The 17,890-nt window shown below is 43.2% G+C and overlaps 1 protein-coding gene across 1 annotated transcript in view; it reads left to right on the forward strand.

Annotated features, from left to right (window-relative positions):
- Nucleotides 1-17,890, forward strand: part of Fras1 (Fraser extracellular matrix complex subunit 1) — a 442,676-nt gene that overhangs the window by 229,519 nt on the left and 195,267 nt on the right. The window contains exons 18-20 of the mRNA XM_008843691.3: nt 655-831; nt 12,652-12,792; nt 15,991-16,134. Coding sequence (XP_008841913.1) covers nt 655-831; nt 12,652-12,792; nt 15,991-16,134 — 462 coding nt within the window. The remainder of the gene's footprint in view (nt 1-654; nt 832-12,651; nt 12,793-15,990; nt 16,135-17,890) is intronic.

Raw genomic sequence — 17,890 nt, forward strand, 5'->3', positions numbered from 1 at the left:
GAGAATCTTTTAAAGAACCAGTGTATTGATTGTACCAATTTTTGAGCATTGAAGAGGTTTGAATACAGTATTGGGCTTTGATTTTCAGCACTCACCAGGGAAAATAAAACCTTATTATAGCTTGTGAGGTTTTCATTGATGCTCAAAGGAGGCTCTTGCTTGCCTAGAAAGGCAGCCTTTCTCCAAATAAATCCTGAGAAAAATCTTTTGCCTGGACCTTTCCGTAGCGGGTGATGGATGAACATAATGGTCAGTCACACAAAGACTGGTTTTGTAGAGGAACGGCCTTCTTACCAGCGCTTCTAAAAATCTTCAATAAAACCAAGGGCATGATGTTAAGTGGTCGTTCAGAGAATGTGCTTCTTCGGAGAGCCAAGCAAATATTGTCCAGTTTGCTTGGTTTTGTTGTCATCCAGCCTGACAGCCTTTCCAGGACCTGAGGGATGAGACTCATTTCCCCACTCTCACTTTCCCTCTCAAAACATTTTCATTACCTTTGTACTTTGTGTAGAACACTAGAAAAATCCTCTCCTGAACTCTTCTGAACTCCTCTCTCTGAACTTTTCTAAGTGGTTTTGACTTCAGGAGAGACTCACATCTTTTGCAACATATATTTGATCTCTGGATTGCCCTCCATGTTGTTCCTATTTGCAGGCTGTCATGCCTCCTGCCAGACCTGTGTGGGTCCTGAGCCCTCTCACTGTACTTCCTGTAAGAAGCCAGAGGCAGGACTTGAAGTGGAGCAGCCCTCAGGGAGGGAGATCCCCTCTGGCGAGTGTGTGTCCCAGTGTAGAGCTCACTTTTACTTGGAGAGCACTGGACGGTGTGAAGGTGAGTAGACTGCTGGGTAGGTTCTGGGCTCACCTCTTAAAGCTCCTGTGAGGGGGGATTCCAGCCAGGGAGACCCTTGACTTCCCATGAAGGGGGTTCCAGGAGCTTGTGGTGAATCAGGAGACCACCATTCAGAAGGGCGGTCCCACTGATGCCCTCTGTCCCTGTGAGCTGTAGATGCTCTTCAGGAGCTAAGTGCTGTTCTCAGAAGGTCTGGATAGAAACTCCTTCAGGGACCTGTAAGGTAGCTAAGGAAGACTTTGAGCTCGTTGTTGAATTCCACTTATTTATTTATGTTTTTCTGATTTGCTCCTCTGAATAGAAATTGTTCCCTTCAGGGCAAAATCTGGACAGATGTCAGAATTTTGGAGTTCCTCCCTCTGTCACCCTGGTGTATTACCCATTCAGGGCTGACGGCATCCTAAATGACTCAGCTTGATAGCCAGGTCACCAGTGAGAGAGTCAGGAGATGAAGGCAAAGGCATGATTTTGAGGGCTTTGGGAACTTTTCTGATCCTGAAAGGAGCGGTCTTATTTATACGGGAATTGTTTGTTTTAGGCTACTAAAAATAATTATGTATTAGTATTGCCTTTTTCATTGTAATTATAATCATTACTGATTAGAAGAAATTTTAAACATAGGGAAAAGTAAAAAATAACCTACTCACCTCCTAAACTCCATGTCTTTGCCATTTTGCTATAATATGAGTCTTTCATTCCCATTCATACCTCTGAGGGATTATTTTTGTGGTGTAACCTCAAGCATGCTGCAGATTTAATCTGGTGCTACGTGTTTCTGCTTATTTAAAATGGCTTCAGTTTCAGGTCCATCCCACATGAAAATTCAGGATTTCAATGTTTTCAAAAGATTTTTAACACAATAAGTAATACAATGTAGTCAAAACATGTGGACTCAGAATCCAGACACCCAGACATTTGACCCTATTGAGTTCTGCATATACCACATTAGAATCATAATTTTCTTCCATGTGGGCCTTTTGCTGGGATCAAAGGGACTTGGAAATATAATGTGGCTAGAAAATTAAAAATCCCCATGCTTGATAGGCATAAATTCCAGTCCATATCCTCAAGTGTTCAGGACACTACAGGGTTGAGGCCCAGCTGCCTGGGAGATGCAGACTCCAAGGGTTTACATCAGACTCTAAAGCTTCATTATTCTTCAGATATCCTGGCTTCTGTGTGTATGTCTGTGTGTGTGTATGTGTGTATGTGTACATGTGTGTAGTGTACATGTATTGCCCAAATTCTATGGTCTCCAAAATCTTTGTAACTGTTTTCATAGTCACTTAGGAAATATGGGGATTGTTATACTATGAGTCCCAATGCCATCCTAGGAAACACAGTCCACGGCCTTCCCTCCATGTTCCTTCCTAGTGCTGTAATGGTGAGTGATTATAAAGGCCAATGATGCATCTACTTTCTTAGGAACCTGGGATTGAGGAAGGGGCCATTCCTCTCAAACTTATTTTTGAATCTCTTCAGTGGTTTCCGGTTTAACAGATATGCTTCCTCAAGCCACTTGTGCTTTCTAGTAAGCCCCCAACCCCCTGAGGAAAGTTGAGTACAATGGCTAGCCCTGCTTGCCATCGGGAAAATGCGGGGAGAAAACAGACGGGAACAAGGGAACAGCCTTCCTTCCTTCCTCCTCTTCTCCCTTGCCCCATCTTTACAACAGTAGTTTGTGATGTGTTGAAATCTGAAAAACTGTTTTGTGGGTTTACATAGCCGTGGACTCTGTGCTCTGAGATTTGAGTTGAAACCGTAAAGGTAACAGATCTCAGTGAACACTGGTCTTTTCAAATATTCAGAATGCTATATGAGACACTTGGCCTTATGCAGAATCATCCCAGTGGCCCAAGGACTCTGATTTTCCTCTTGAATATCATGATCCTAGGAGAAATCAGGACAGAGTTTTCCCAGACTATGCAACAGAGTTCACATCTTCTATAGTTTTGAGAACTATGTTGGGCCCAGGGGTTGAGGTGGAGAACAAACCAACCAGAGAGTTTGGAGAAACAAAAATGATTAACATTTTAAATAAATAAAAATTATATTTTGAGGTTATTTTGGTTAAGAAAATAATGTTACCACTCTGAGAAGTGCCTTACTTATTTTTCACTTTTTGCTAATACCAGCCTTTTATTGTAACACCTTTATCCTAACACTAGTGATGGGACAGCTATGAGCTAGAAGGCTTGTAGAAGTTCAGGTTGTGACTTGCCCAGAGTGTCAGAGCCACCGTGAAGTATGTGTAGACGGAACCAAAGTCAGCTGACTCCAGTGTCTGCACTTGTAACCTGCATGAGGTCTCAGAGCTACAACCTCCTGTAAGAGGTGTGCAGCTGCTAGACCCCTTCCCACACAGGGCAAGCAAAGCACAACATGCTTATGCAGCCCAGTTGGGGCTTCTTCAACTTGAGAAGCCATCCCTGGCAAACGGGAGTGTCCTGGGACCAGGTTATATAGATATCTTTTAGTAAAGCTTAGAGTCTAATCCCTCTGGAATGGCTTGATTGTGGCCAGATATGGAAGGACTAGCTTGACCTCCCGAGTCCTTATAGCCCCAAGATTGTATGCTCGTTAACATAATATTATTAGGTATCTCACACAGAGCTGTCTGCTCACATTATGAGCAAATCCCTGTGCAAGCTCCACCAGGTAGGCTGCTGTACTCAATTTGCACGTGATGAGAATGTGGCAGAAAGAGGTTAATTGAGTTGCCCAATATTCTGCTGGGAAGCGGAGTGTGACTACCCATTGTTCCCAGACTTAGCTGTATCAAGTGAGCTGATTGATGTGTTTCCTGTCAGTCACTCTGCAAACCTCCTCCTTCCCACAATCTGTTCCATTTTCCTTTCTGCTGAAGTGTTGTCCTTGAAATCAGGCCCAGGAGTCCTGTGAGACTTCAGGGGGTTCTTCTTCCCACAGCTTCCCAGAAATACCCTGGCGTCCCTGCAGAGTATTTAAAAAGGTTGGAGGTTGTGTGTGTGTGTGTGTGTGTGTGTGTGTGTGTGTGTGTGTGTGTATGCAGATGCTAAAGTATTTTTCTGTAAAGATAGAAACAACTGATTTCTGGAACCCTCTTCCTTTCTTGGAAAGCACAGCATCAAATGATTGGACTATTACTATAGCAAATGAAAGAGAGAGGCAGATGTATCACACTAAAAGGCTGCTGTGGTATCAAGGAGTTACAAAAGTTCATACTTTGAATTATATGGAAAACTTATCTAGTACAAAATGCAGCAACAATATTTGAGATCTTTGACTAAAATCCTAGTCTTGATTTTGATTGGAGGGCAATGTGTGTGTGTGCATGTGTGAGTACATACATGTATGTGTCTATGTATAAGTGATTAACAAATAGTAACCAGAGAATGCTGCGTCTTGGAAGCTATCTGTTCTTATTTATTCCTTACACAAATGTTGATTAAATCTCTTGGATGCCACATATTTCTATATAGAGATGTGCTAGTGATGAGCCAAGTAAAAATTGCAGTTCTTGTGGAATGCACAGTCCAGTGAGACAAACCTGGAATGAATGAATGAATGAATGAATGAATGAATGAATGAATGAATGCCACTGGCAGCAGACCCTGCAATACACTCTTGGATGGTGATTCATGCAATGAAGTTCACAGCAAGGCAGTGGTTGAGGAAAGAGGAATGGGATGAGGTGGCTGAACAACAGAATAGAGAGAGAGCGAGAGAGCGAGAGAGAGAGAGAGAGAGAGATCTGCATGTGTTTGACCTGTGTTTTTGGCTTATGCTTAATAGACAGATGGACTTTCATCCAAAGTTGTTCTCAGTTTGAATATTTGCTAGTACTAAAAAATTCAACTTTTGGGGCCTAGAGAGATGGCTCAGTGGTTAAGAACACTGACTGTTTTTACAGAAGGCCTGGGTTCGAATCCCAGTACCCACATATCAGCTAACAACTGTTTGTAACTCCAGTTCCAGGAGCCTCTGACAGCCTCTTCTGTCCTGTGCAGGCATTGCACAACACGGGTGCACTTACCTACCTGCAGGTACCTACTCATACACATAAAATAAAAATAATAAATGAAATATTTTTTAAAATTCAGCTTTCTTTAGAAAGGAGAGAAAAGAAGAGGGAGGGAGGGAGGGAAGGAAGGAAAGAAGGAAAGAAGGAAGGGACAAGGTTAGGGAAGGGAGGGAAAAAGAAACAGAGAAGAAACACCCATGCCCATCCTTCTTAATAAAAACTAAACAGATTGCAAATTGTTGGAAAACTCAAGCCCCCTAAAACAACATCACTAAGGCATCCCTTACTTTGACAACAGTCTTCGCCCACTGATTTTCCAGGCTTCTGTGAGTCAGTCTGAGTTGAGATGGGGGCTTTAAAGGAACCAGCTAAAGGATTAAGCAATGGTGGTTAATGGGTCCTGTGCTGGATAACTTTAGTGTCAACTTGACACACCTGAGTTGAGGGAGCCTCAATTGGGGAATTGCTTTCATTGGACTGGCCTGTAGCCTTGTCCATGGGCCACCTGCTTGATTGTTGAGTGATGTGGGAGATCCCAGCCCACTGTGGGTGGTGCCATCCCTGGGCAGGTGGACCTATGTTGTATAAGAAAGCAGGCTGAACAGGGGCCAGGAGAGCAAGCCAGTAAGCAGTGATCCTCTATGGCCTGCGCTCCAGCTCCTGACTCCAGGTTCCTGCCCTGAGCTCCTACCTTGGGCTCCCTGATGAACTGTGACCTGGGAGATGTAAAACAAATAAACCCTTTCCTCCCCAAGTTGGTAGTGGTCAGAATGTTTTGTCACAGCAATGGAGAAGAAAACTAAGACAGGTTCTAATAGATGCCTGGTTCTCAGAAGCAAGTCCCCCTCATCAAGCATAAAACCCATGTTCTTTGTGCTGTACTAGAGTCTAACATTTCAATTTCAGGCCAGACCATCCAATTAGTGATGCAGCTCAGTCTCTAGTAAACAATTTGGCAGTGGTGGCAAAGACTGGCTCTGAACGTGTTCTGGGTGATTTGGAGTAGCCATGTAATTGCCCCAATTCCATGGCAGATTAATGGTGGATTCTTTCATTTCCCATATAGTGCACCAGGAGGATTAAAGATGACACAAATTTTTTTTTAAATGACACAGATCTGGGCTGGAGCGATGGCTCAGTGGTTGAGAGCACTTGCTGCTCTTCCAGAGGATGGAAGTATGGTTCCAAGCACCCCCGTTGGTCAGCCTACAACCATCTGTAATTCCAGCTTCAGGGGCTCTGACACCCTCTTCTGGCATGTACATACATACGCATAGATAACTACCCATACACAGAAATAAAAAATAGAAATCAATATTTTTTAAGATGATACAAATTTGAAGAAATTATAGGCTTTATTTTTAGAAATGAACTTTATGTCCCTACTGTCTAATCTTTTATCTCAGATATGTTGCTGGTCTTACAGAGTGCATAGGTCATGGGCATCCTTGCTCCATGCCTCCACCAGCTTCCTGGTCTCTGTACTCAAATTGCTGATGGACTTTTCTTCCAGTCGATGTTGGGGAAATTTCAGTAGCTGCAATTTCCTAAACCTTCTTTTTCAGTCTTGAAAATAGTTTGGCTTCTCAGGCTAGGTCATATTTATTATACTTGGACAAAATTGCACATAATTAATGTAGGCCTGGTATCATTTTTCAAAACAAGAAATTCACTGCTTATTTTAGTTTATTAATTAACTTTCTTTAGGTGAACAAGAAGTAAAGCATTTGGTGCATATTTTGATCTATTTAGTAGTTGCTAAGATTCACCAACGGCCTCTAGGCAGAGTTTTAATTAAAGAAATAAATGGGCAGGAATCTGCCTGCACCACTCACGAATATGTGCCTGTTTATGAAGTTGGAATCCCCTTACAGTAATTGAATAAAACATATGGATTCTATATTAAACAATTATCTTTAATATGGTCCCTAAGGTGCTGACAGAGCTATACAAATATATGCCTTCTGGTAGCATGCAGTCCTGTTCAAGTTCTCCTTGCTTTTAGAGCCTGGGTGTGCCAGGCTTGGAGATCGAAAGATGAAAAAGATATAGACCATGCCTTAAAGCAAGCCCGCTCAAGCAGGAGAGACTGATGTCTGAACAAGTAGTTAAAAGCGCAAGCTGCATGTTGGAGTACAAGAAGCCATGAGGTGCAGAAACAGCGGGAAGGAGGCTGGCTCTTTACAAGAGAAGGTGGCGAGGATAGATATGGAGGGCTGAAGGATTAGTAGGTGTTCAGCTGGTGAAGGTGGACAAGGGCATCCAAGGGCAAGAAAGCAGTAAGTGCTAAACATAGCATACATCTGGAGAAGCGCAGTAAGTCCTGCATTTCTGCATTGAGACACCAAAGAGGGGAAACTGTGAGGATGACACCGGACAGGGGACTGTGCAGTGCTGTGTGCTTACTAAAGAGGATGGAGTTGAGGCTATTGGTGTCCCCAGCCATTAAAAGACTTGATGTATGAGGAATAATTTGTCCACCTTGCATTTCATAACTATCCATCTGCTGCTTTGCAAATAAATGGGGGAGGATAAAAAGGGGCTTGTTAGGAGGCTGGGGCACTAGTCCTTGTCATACATCATCTTGAAGGTCTACACTAAAGGGTCTGGGGGGTGGGAAAGTTCAAATGAACTTGGCAGACGTAGGAAGTAAAGCCAGCAGAGCTTGCATACGCTGTGTGGGAAGTAGAAGTCTAGGGCGATTCCAGGGTGCTCAAATGTCGGTCTTGGAGGATGATGGACAGCAGTGAGGGAGGGAATGGGTGTGTCACATGGCAGTGGGGGTGAATAAGGACTGCCATTTCCAGCAGATGTCAGATGTCATGATTCACATCAAAAAACAGGAAAATACTGCATGTTTTCTCTCATGAGAACCTAGATTTACATACATATATGATATATGTGTGTGTGTGTGCGTGCGTGTGTGTGTGCATATATGACATGGAAGCAGAAGGCATTATTCGGCAAAGGAATCCATGTGGGAAGTGATGGGGAGGCTATAAGGAGGTGAATATGTGTAAAGTACGATGATATATATGTATACAAATGTCAGTGAGATCCATTATTTTGTAGCCAACTGAATTTTTTCTAAGGCAAAAAGAATAAATTACAACTAAGAAAAGTTGGTTTTGAAGAAAGCAGTGGATAGGAAGAGCTTAGGAAGAAGGAATATGAGATCCCTGCAAAAGCCCATGTGGAGATCTCCCGTAGGCAGTAGATTTATTGGCGTTCACAAAGGCCAGCACTGTCCTCATAATTTCTGGACTCAGCAGCACAGAGGTCAGGAAAGCTGTGGGCAGGTCTCCCCGAGAGTGAGAAGAGGAAGGGCAGCAGGTGGAACTTCGGGAAACTGATATTTATGCAGGGGACAGAGAAAGAGGCTAAAGAAATGATCAGAGAGATGACTAGGTGAATGTGATGCCAGCCGCTCCATGCATCTGCCCAGCCTTCACATGCCTCCTGCCCACACACTTAGTCTGCACAGGGTTACTCCTGGGACATAGGCATGTCAGAGACAGATATAAAAAAACCACAGGAATGAAAAGTTTGCAGGAGGGACAAATTAGGTATATTCAAACATATTTAAAAGGGAGAAAGGCTAAGAAGAAAGAAGATGAGGTTGTGTTTAACTGCCTTCTTTTGCATTTTCATCCTATCTCAGTGCTCCTGTGGTACATCCTGGAGGATTTTGATATCTACATCATCTTTTGAGAGACATCTTCCTCAGAAATAGCTTTTGACAGGAACAGCCAGGGACTTTTACATGATATGAAAAATGGAATATAGTACCACTTCTTTGTATTACTAAAGAAAGTAGTTGTAACAATTGTCTGAAACTGACCTGGGAAAGCAGGGGGACAGGGATGGATACTTCTCGATGCCTTAGGTATAACTGCTGTCATCAGGCTGACTGGACTTTACAGCCAGCTAAGGAATCTTTTAGCACTGGGTCTTTCAAGGGCTCACACAGCTCTGTTATGCCTTTACAGAAATATACGTTGCCATCAACTGGAAAGTGAATCCCTAAAAATGTTGTATTATGTGGAGGAATTATTCATAGAACTTTCAGATACCTTCCAGGTAGGCTCTGTGATGGAGGAAGTCTTCCTTGAAGGATCTTAGACTTCAGATAGAGCTCTTACTATGAAATAGCTTCCGTAAAATGATCACCCCCAATAAAAGTCACCAAAGTAGTGTAGATGTTTCCCAAACCAGCACAGAATTAAGGTTTCATGAGATGTTATACTTCTAGAAAGGACTGAAGAAAGAAAGACACAAAGTCTCCAACCCAGCACTTGCTTTCCTGCTGTGCTCTGGTCAGTGAGGCTTCTCTCTAAAATCTCCTGGGTGGCAAAGATGTTCTCTTGAACTTTTTGGTTCACCAACCTTCTAGCTTACTTTTTCTTCTTTGCCTTATTGTTTCATATAAAATAATAACCTCTATTCACAGTAGGCCAGGTTACCACAATGATTTTGTGACCAAATAGAATAAGACAGGTTTGTATTTATAATGCTTTAACTCGCCTTGCCCCGGTTTTCAATTCCACAGTGATATACTTTGATTCCTATTTATTAAGGAGGTATAACAGGAAGAGCTAGGGGTTCTAACAGTCTTGAAAAAAATCTATTATGAGCATATCAGTCCTATCATAGGTATATTTATTTAGGCATGTAGAAAATACTGTGCTTTTTCAGGCCGCTTTCCCAAGTCATCCTGGGAAGCTGTGCGTTGACAATATAATTTAGCTGTTTTTTGAAATATTGCCAGTTGATGTTCCATTATGTGTGCTTTCATTTTATGCTAAACGTGTCTTAAATAAGAGGCTAATGGATACCTCATTTGCATGTGTATGTGACATATGCCTATGTATATGGCTGTGTTTGGGCGTGGGTGCTCACTCCCAGAGGCCAGAGGAGGAGGATAATGTTCTGCTCTATATCTCTCTTGCCTTAGTCCCAGAGATAGGATCTTTCACTAAACCTCGAGCTAGGCTAATGACCAGTAAGCCCTAGCATTCTGTGTCTCCACTCCCCAAAGCCCTGGGGTAACAGGAGCACAGGGATCAGGGCTAACTTTTTACGTGTTCATGGAGATTTGAACTTAGGTCCTCATGCTTACACAACAGCAAGCGCTCTTATCTACTGCACCATCTCCCAAACCTGAGATACCTCCTTTTGTTTGCTTAAACTTCTGTTTATTAATTTCATTTTTTAAAGGATTCTGAAAATATGTTGGAAAGAATTCCTGTCACCTGTGCTGAAGAGCCATTTACAAAGCAATTGGACTACTGGGCATTGGTCTTTGCTCAGGAGCAGGGCCTGAGGCCTCTAATGATGCTGTCTAATGTTCAGAGCATGATGTTAGGGGTAGGATCAACAACCAGACATCAACAATGTGGGAATATTTTAATACTTTAATAGCCAGTCCTGAGGGACCTGAATGTCCTCCCTGACAGCTCCATGTACAGCAAAGGTTATATGTTACATTCTATTAGGGGTTGACAGAAGGAGACATCTCCATGGTGTAAAATTATAGCTGGTTCTTCCAAGTCTGCACGGCCTGTAAGTCTTCTGGGTAGAAAACTTTTCTTTGCTCCCCTTCATAGAGAAGTCAAGAAAATCTGAGGGCATCTCTGCAGTCTGGAGGGTCTTGTCCGTTGGACAGAAACTGGCCTAAAATACATGGGGTTATCCTGGTGGGTAGGATCCTGATCTGAGCCTTACTCAGCAGGAGAATAGTGTTGGGAGTCGGGGATCTGGCTGGTTGGCATATGAGATGGTTGGTCCCAAGCTAATTACTTGCTGTCTTCAGGAATCTAGTTCCAGGAGGGTGGTCTCTCAGAATAAGTATTGTTCCAGCTGCCAGAGAATCAGAAATAGAGAAAATAAAAAGGCATAATTAATAGTGTTGCTAACAGTGGGAAACTCACTCCTCAGCCCAATTTCTACTTGAGGCTCTTCAGTTAGGTGTGGTTGCAATCCTGACTTACAGCACTGAAAAAATATCAGATGAATCAGTATGAGGCAAACTTGGATTTATTAAGAAAGACATTGTGCATGCTTAAATTTAGACATGGGTGGAGAGAAAAAGGGGGAAGAGAGGAATGGGGAGAAAAAGAGGGAGAGGGAAGGAAGAAGAGCCATCTTAGTTTTTAAACAATAGCTCTATATATGGCTTTGTGGCCTTTGAAGTTTCATTGCTCAAAGGGCATAATTTATAACCAGGTTCAAAGATCAAACAAAATTTAAAAATTAAGTGAAAATAATTATTGTCTGGTTTACTTTTACAGAGAATTCCAATGTGGTTTACCAGGTGTGCTAGATAGCTTTAGTGTCAACTTCGACACACCTGGGTTGAAGGAGCCTCAATTGGGCAATTGCCTCCATTGGACTGGCCTGTGGCCATGTCTGTGGGGCATCTTCTTGATTGTTGAGTGATGTGGGAGGGCCCAGCCCACTGTGGGTAGTGCCACCCCTGGGCAGGTGGGCCTGTGTTGGATAAGAGAGTAAGCTGAGCAGGGGCCAGGGGAGCAGGCCAGTAAGCAGCTTTCCTCCATGGCCTGTGCTCCATCCAGCTCCTGCCTCCAGGTTCCTGCCCTGAGTTCCTACCTTGGGCTCCCTGATGAACTGCGACCTGGGAGATGTAAGCTAAATAAACCCTTTCCTCCCCAAGTTGGTATTGGTCAGAGTGTTTTGTCACAGCAATGAAGAACAAACTAGGACACCAGGTGTTCAGGCTTAAGGAAGAGAGAGGAATGTGGGAAATGCACAACTCAAAGGTCTCATGCATGATAGCCTTAGGCCTGGTTTATCTGCTCTTCTAATTCTTGATTGAGATATTTCTCAGAAAAAGGATTATTGTCTCTGGGTAGGCAATCTTCACAGTGCTTTTTTGGATTGTTGTTTTTAAAGCCTGTTTTCAGAATTCTTGACTCTTACCTAGGGAGAAATGCATACCAGGTGGAAGGTGAGGGGCTTCTTTCCTTTCCTGTCTTCTTCATTTCCCTCGTCCTTTGATCCTGCCTCAACCCAATGGTCACCATTGGGAAATAAGGCAAATACGACGCTAGATTCCTAAAAGCCGACCTATTCTTTCTGTTTCTTTTGCTCTCTTTTCAACTGTGGGTACATCTAACATTGCACTTACTGTTAATAACTATAGCGAGGTTTATGAGGACCTTGCTATGTGTGTTAGGGGTGGATTGTGTATGCATCTATCTGATTAGAATGTACACACCTCATTTAATGTGTGCTGTTTGAATCCATTTTATAAGGAGCCTTCAGATGGTTCAAGTTTAGCCAAGGTCACAGGTGGTACTTTTACTCTCTATGCTAGACTCTGCCCCATCCCATTTACTGTTCCCCAATTCTTTGTGTTTTGACTAGTTTTGACATTTCAGAATGCTGACCAGCTTTTCCCATCTATGTATGTCCAGGCTCCAACACAGAGTAGGCACCATACAAGCAAAGCCTCCCACCTCTTCTCTTGAATTTGAGCAATCTGAGAAGCAGGCGGGCTTCCAGTGAGAGAGCTGTCTCTAGGAAGGAGTTCAGAGTTTTTTGCTCTTTATTTGACATTCTCTAAGAAATACATGACTGCAAATGGTTGTGTGACTGGTAGCATTGGTGCTTGACCTTGTGGGAGACTTCCTTTAGAGAACAGTATGTACAGTGTGTCCTGGCTTCGAGAAACGCAAGTGAATGGACAGAGCAGACTGCAGCCGGGATGTCAGGGAAGGAAAGGCCAGCTACTGTCCTCACATTGAATTTTCCTAATCAACGCCTCTTTCTTCCAGCTTGCCATCCATCCTGTCTCATGTGTGCAGGGAAGAGCGCTTACAACTGCACAGTCTGTGGGCCTGCCTATGTGCTGCTGTCTGGGCGCTGCCTCTCCCAGTGTCCGGAGAGCCACTTTACTCAGGAAGGTATTTGTACGGGTGAGTGTGCGACCTGCAGGGGAAGAGTCCCTGTTGTTGCCCCAGAGTTCATTGAGAAGCTAGAAACCGTAACTTAAAACTTCACCCTACCAGTGACTGGGGCTGGACTCAAAATCCTAGTCTCAAACTTGATAGTGTAAAGATATAGATTGAGGAGAATAGGGAGTTTCTCTTCTTCCAGTGAAGAGGTGTGGACAGAGTGAAACATTATAACCAGCATTGCCATAAGACTATAATGCTTGAAGACTTGGGTCCTTAAGTCACCCTGAACTGGGTTTTCTCTCGCCTGGAAGACCATGACCTGGATACATAAGTTTTCACATAGAATAAATAACAACTTTTATGTCTTATAAGAACCAAGACTTAATTCAATGCAACTCTTTGTTACTATAGCTCTATTTAAAGATTAAGGTTTATTTTTCTAGTTATCAAAGAATGCGTACTCATGGTATCAGATCTGAAAGTTCAGAATACGAAAGAAAATGGGACTTTGAAGGTGAAAATCCAACTCAAAAGCAACCACTGTTGACCTAGTGATACAGTCTTTTCTGATCTACCTTTTATGCCTGCTATTCTATAACTGAGAACAAATCAGAGCCGTTCCTTTTTACATTGCTCTCAGACATTAAGCCCTAAATAAATTCCCATAATATGAAAGTTATATATAAAGATGTGCATGTTCAACTGCTTTGTGAACTGTTCTGTATACAATTCTGTTCTTTTAACCCCCATTCTTTTCACATAAAAAAAAAAAATGGAGGAAGTATTTGAAATGTGAGGATTGAGACAAAGTTGTTCAAGAGCCTTTTTACTTTATCTCTCTCTAGAAGGTCCTACTCTGGTTATCTATTGTCAAGCAAAATTAGTGGCTTAAAACAACACAAATTTAGCAACTTGAAAACAGCATATTATCTTTTCCAGTTCCTGGCCTTATGGGTTCAGCTGGGCAGCTCTCTCTTAGGATCCTTCAGGCAGGTTTAGATAACCTGTCACCTGGGTGGGTCAAGAATCTCTTTCTCTTAGTTTTTTAATGAGGTCAGTTCTTATGTTAGATTGAACCTCCTCACAATATGGCAGTCTCAGCTAGCCTTCCTCCAGGACAGCTGTCTTCTGGAGAGAATAGTCTAAGAGACCTAAGCGGAAGCTGCAAGCTTCTTGGGACCTGGCCTCAGAAGTTTCACTGCCACGTCTGCTATAGTATTGGCCACAGCAGGGCAGCCCGGCCTGAGGGGTGAAGACGTAGAGCCTCTCAGAGGAAGAGTGGCTTATGAATGTGGTGACAGGTGGATGTGCGGTAGTGACCTTGGAGACTTTGCGGATGCATTATGAAGCGTGAGTCGTGCACAGGTAGGGCAGCACTCGGCTTTGTTCTGCCCTGCCCACAGCAGAATAAAGCAAAAGGAGAGAAAAGTGTTTATTTCCTTCCGCAGCGTGTCCCTCCTGTTCAAGAGCGCCTTTCTATTTCTGAGTCAGAGAGTCTGGAAATTACAAGTTTAGATCAGTAAAGCATTTTACTGGAATTGACAAGATAGTAAAATTTAAGCACCCTATGGTAGTTATTTATTCTTATACTTGCAGGAGGGAAGAAAGACAAATACATTCTCTCAGGAGTTCTACTTTGTTTCTTAAAAAAAAAAAAAAAAATGGACCTCTGGGGTTGACAGAACTGTATTCTGTGTGTTTCTAGGGTCAGAAAGCATGTAATAAGCTTGTAAAAGATTTTCAAAACTGAATATATGTTGGATTCATCTGGCCAAAGCTTCACAGAGGAAGTATGGAGTAAATGTAAATTCAGACAACTGGAGATCAATATTATGTTCATTCTGGAATTTTCTTCTTTTGTACATACCTTTTTAATCTCCAGGCCTGAGCTGCTTTCCTTTGAACTGTCCATCAGCTCTGTGGGAATAACTGCTTGGCTTATCTGTAGGGTTGTCCTTGAAAGTTTCTGTCCTTAGGAGTTTTGTCCCGGCCCCATGGTTCCTGTGTGTAAAGTGCTTAGAGGAAGAGAGGTTGAGTAGCGCTGCCTCTTCTGTCAGGAGATGGATGGTCCCACCAGAGGCAGGGCACCCAGGTCACTGCAGACACACTGCAGGACAGGAGACCAGGGTGGCAGAGTCATTTCGGGAATGCTAGTATCTTTGGACAGTTTTCAAAGAGGAGTGTGTCAGGAATGCAGAGGGGGCTAGTGCCTTCTAATCAGCAGATCATTTTCTTGCTTATTTGATTTTTAAAAAACATTTTATCTCTTTCTGGCTTCTTGCCAGAGGGAGAGGCACTTGACTCTACTTGGAATCTGTGTCTTTGCTCCCTGCCAGCCCTGTGCCAGGAGGGAGTTTATTCCAGCAAGCTCTACAGAGCCTGTCCCTTAACTCCCCTCCTCTTGGCATCAGACAGGCTTAGAACTCCTCATCTTGGTGAGGAACACTTAGATCTCCTGCAGTTTGCTCACTCCTGCCACTCACCTTGGCAGCCTGGGCTTCCTTCCCATCCTTATCTTTATTGCTGTGCTCTTACGGAGGCCTACTTGGCTCTTTGCAGTGTAGTGCCTCTTGTTAATTTCATGGTTTTTCTGAGGAAGACATAACTTTGCCATAATTTTGTCCAAGGCTTTGAACTTCAGATGCAGCTTGTGATAACCTTCAGAGAGGAAAGTGTTTTTCTGTTCTTTTTATTTTAATTAAGTATTGGTGATAAAACTGATCCAAGTTGAGGCCTGCAAGTAGAGCCTGACTGGCAACTCATTCTGGTGAGAAGGCTCAGTGCCATGTGCTGTGTGTGATCCCCCACTTGTCTGCTGGAAATTTCTGAGAAGCGAAACACCCCATCTTTTCTCTGCCCCACTCTCTCACTGCATCCTGGCATTTTGAAGTAGGCAGGTCTTGCTACATGTGTTTCTTCTGGCTTGAGCTTGAACTAACTTAGTCACACAGATGGGAATGGTCCTTTGGCATAGGTGGCCTATGGCTCAGGATTTTACAGTTCTAAATTCCCTGTTATGTTTGTGGACTGTATTTTCATTGATCCCAGAAATGCAGTCTCTGGATCAAGTCTATGGATGTGCCACGCATGCTCAGGAATCTTCAAAAGATGACCAGAGATAGAGATTGCTGGGGTACTTTAAATACTTTGTGCATTTGCATGTTGAGTTGTTGATTCCAATTTGGCTTTTACTCCCCATCCCTACCCCCACTCCAGAATGCCACCCAACCTGCAGGCAGTGCCATGGGCCTCTGGAATCTGACTGCATCTCCTGTCACCCTCATCTTGCTCTTAGCAATGGGCACTGTAAGACCAGCTGCAAAGAAGAGCAGTTCCTGAACCTCGTGGGGTACTGTACTGGTGAGTAACCATACTTTGGGGCTCTTAGGAATCACAAGGAAGCTTCTGGGGGATTCACACCAAGTGAAAGGGGGCTCTTGCATTGGTCCCTTGGGCTCATACTATGAACAATCATTTCCTGGTAGATATTTGTCCTTTGTCCAGGAACTGAATTCCCTGTTTTCCCTCAGACATTTGATAACTGTGTATTCAGATGTAACTTCATTGTTTTGGTTTGGTTTCATTTGGTTTAGTTTTTTGTTGTTGCTTTTGTTGTTTGTTTGTTTTGAGACAGAATCTCATTACATATCCCTGGCTGGCCTGAACTTGTTATATAGACCAGGCTGGTCTCAAATTCACAGAGATCTGCCTCCTTCTGCCTTCCCATGTGCTGGGAATTAAAGGCATGTGCTACCGTGCCTGACACTTTCTCGTCTTTATTCAGTCCCAGACCACAGCCCATGGAGTTGTGCCGCCCACACTCATTCATGGTGTCTTTCTCTCTTCACTTTAGCCTTCTTGGAAACACCCTCAAAGATACATCCAGAAGTATTTCCATGATGATTCTAAACCCAGACAATTTGATAATAAAGATTAACTTTCACACTCGGTCTGGGCTCAACTGACCTTGAACTCCTGATGTTCCTGCCTCTACCTCCCAAGTGCTAGGATTACAGATGTGTGCTACCACATTTAACTTCAAATCTAACTTTTATAGAACTCTTGCAAATCCTGAAAAAAAATTAGAGTCTCATATTAATGAAGAATGAGATGGTTATAATACTTTTATATGCATTTTAAAATAACAAAATGCATTCTCAAAATAGTTGCTTTAAAAAGGGTTTCCCTCTGTCTACAGGATCTGCTGTCTGATGGGGAACCTTTGCCATCAGCCCAAGCACAACATTTTAGGGAGATTAAGCTAAAAGTAAGCCAGTTTCCTTAGGAGATGAGTTGATTTTTTTCCCTCTTCCTTCCTTCCTTCCTCCCTTCCTTCCTTCCTTCCTTCCTTCCTTCCTTCCTTCCTTCCTTCCTCCCTTCCTCCCTCCCTCCCTCCTTCCCTCCTTCCTTCCTTCCTTCCTTCTTTCCTTCCTTCCTTCCTTCCTTCTAAGACAATGTCTCAATATTTATAGCACTGACTGGCCTAGAACTCCCTGTGTAGACCATGTTGGCCTCAGACTTACAGAAATTTGTCTGCCTCTGCCTCCAGAGTGCTGGGATTATAGACATGTGCCACCAGGCTTGATTTTTCCTCATTTTAATTTAGAAGAAAGTGGGAGGGAGGGAGGGAGGGAGGGAAGAGGGAAGAGTCTAAGATAATCAATAATGTTAGAATTATACAGTGCTTGTGTTCATTCACCTATCCATTTACCAACAATACCAAAATATATATTTTTGTATATGCTAATGGATATATTCTCAGAATATAAGAAAAAAGGTGAGGAGGTGACCCTGCCCCTGGAAAGCAAAAGGGCTATTATGTGTTTTCTACCCTCTTTAAATGATAGAGAAGTCTTGCCTTCAGCTGCCACTGCCTGAGTTCTGTGGAGCTGGGCTGGTAGGCATTCTGGGATCCTGAATGCAGATGAGAAGAGTGAGCAAGACCTGTTGGATGCTGACCCTCTGTGTGGCTTGTCCTTGGGCAAGAAGGAGCTTTCACCCAATGTCTGCATCTCAGTCTTTGCAGGAAGTCAGGTGGGACAGCACCAGTATCTCTGTCATACAGTTTAGTTGGGGGGCATATTAGTCAATGTCATTGTTCTAAATGTGGTTTGTG

The sequence above is a fragment of the Nannospalax galili genome, unplaced genomic scaffold (genome assembly GCF_000622305.1).
Source record: "Nannospalax galili isolate Female #2095 unplaced genomic scaffold, S.galili_v1.0 scaffold440, whole genome shotgun sequence".
Lineage (NCBI taxonomy): Eukaryota > Metazoa > Chordata > Mammalia > Rodentia > Spalacidae > Nannospalax > Nannospalax galili.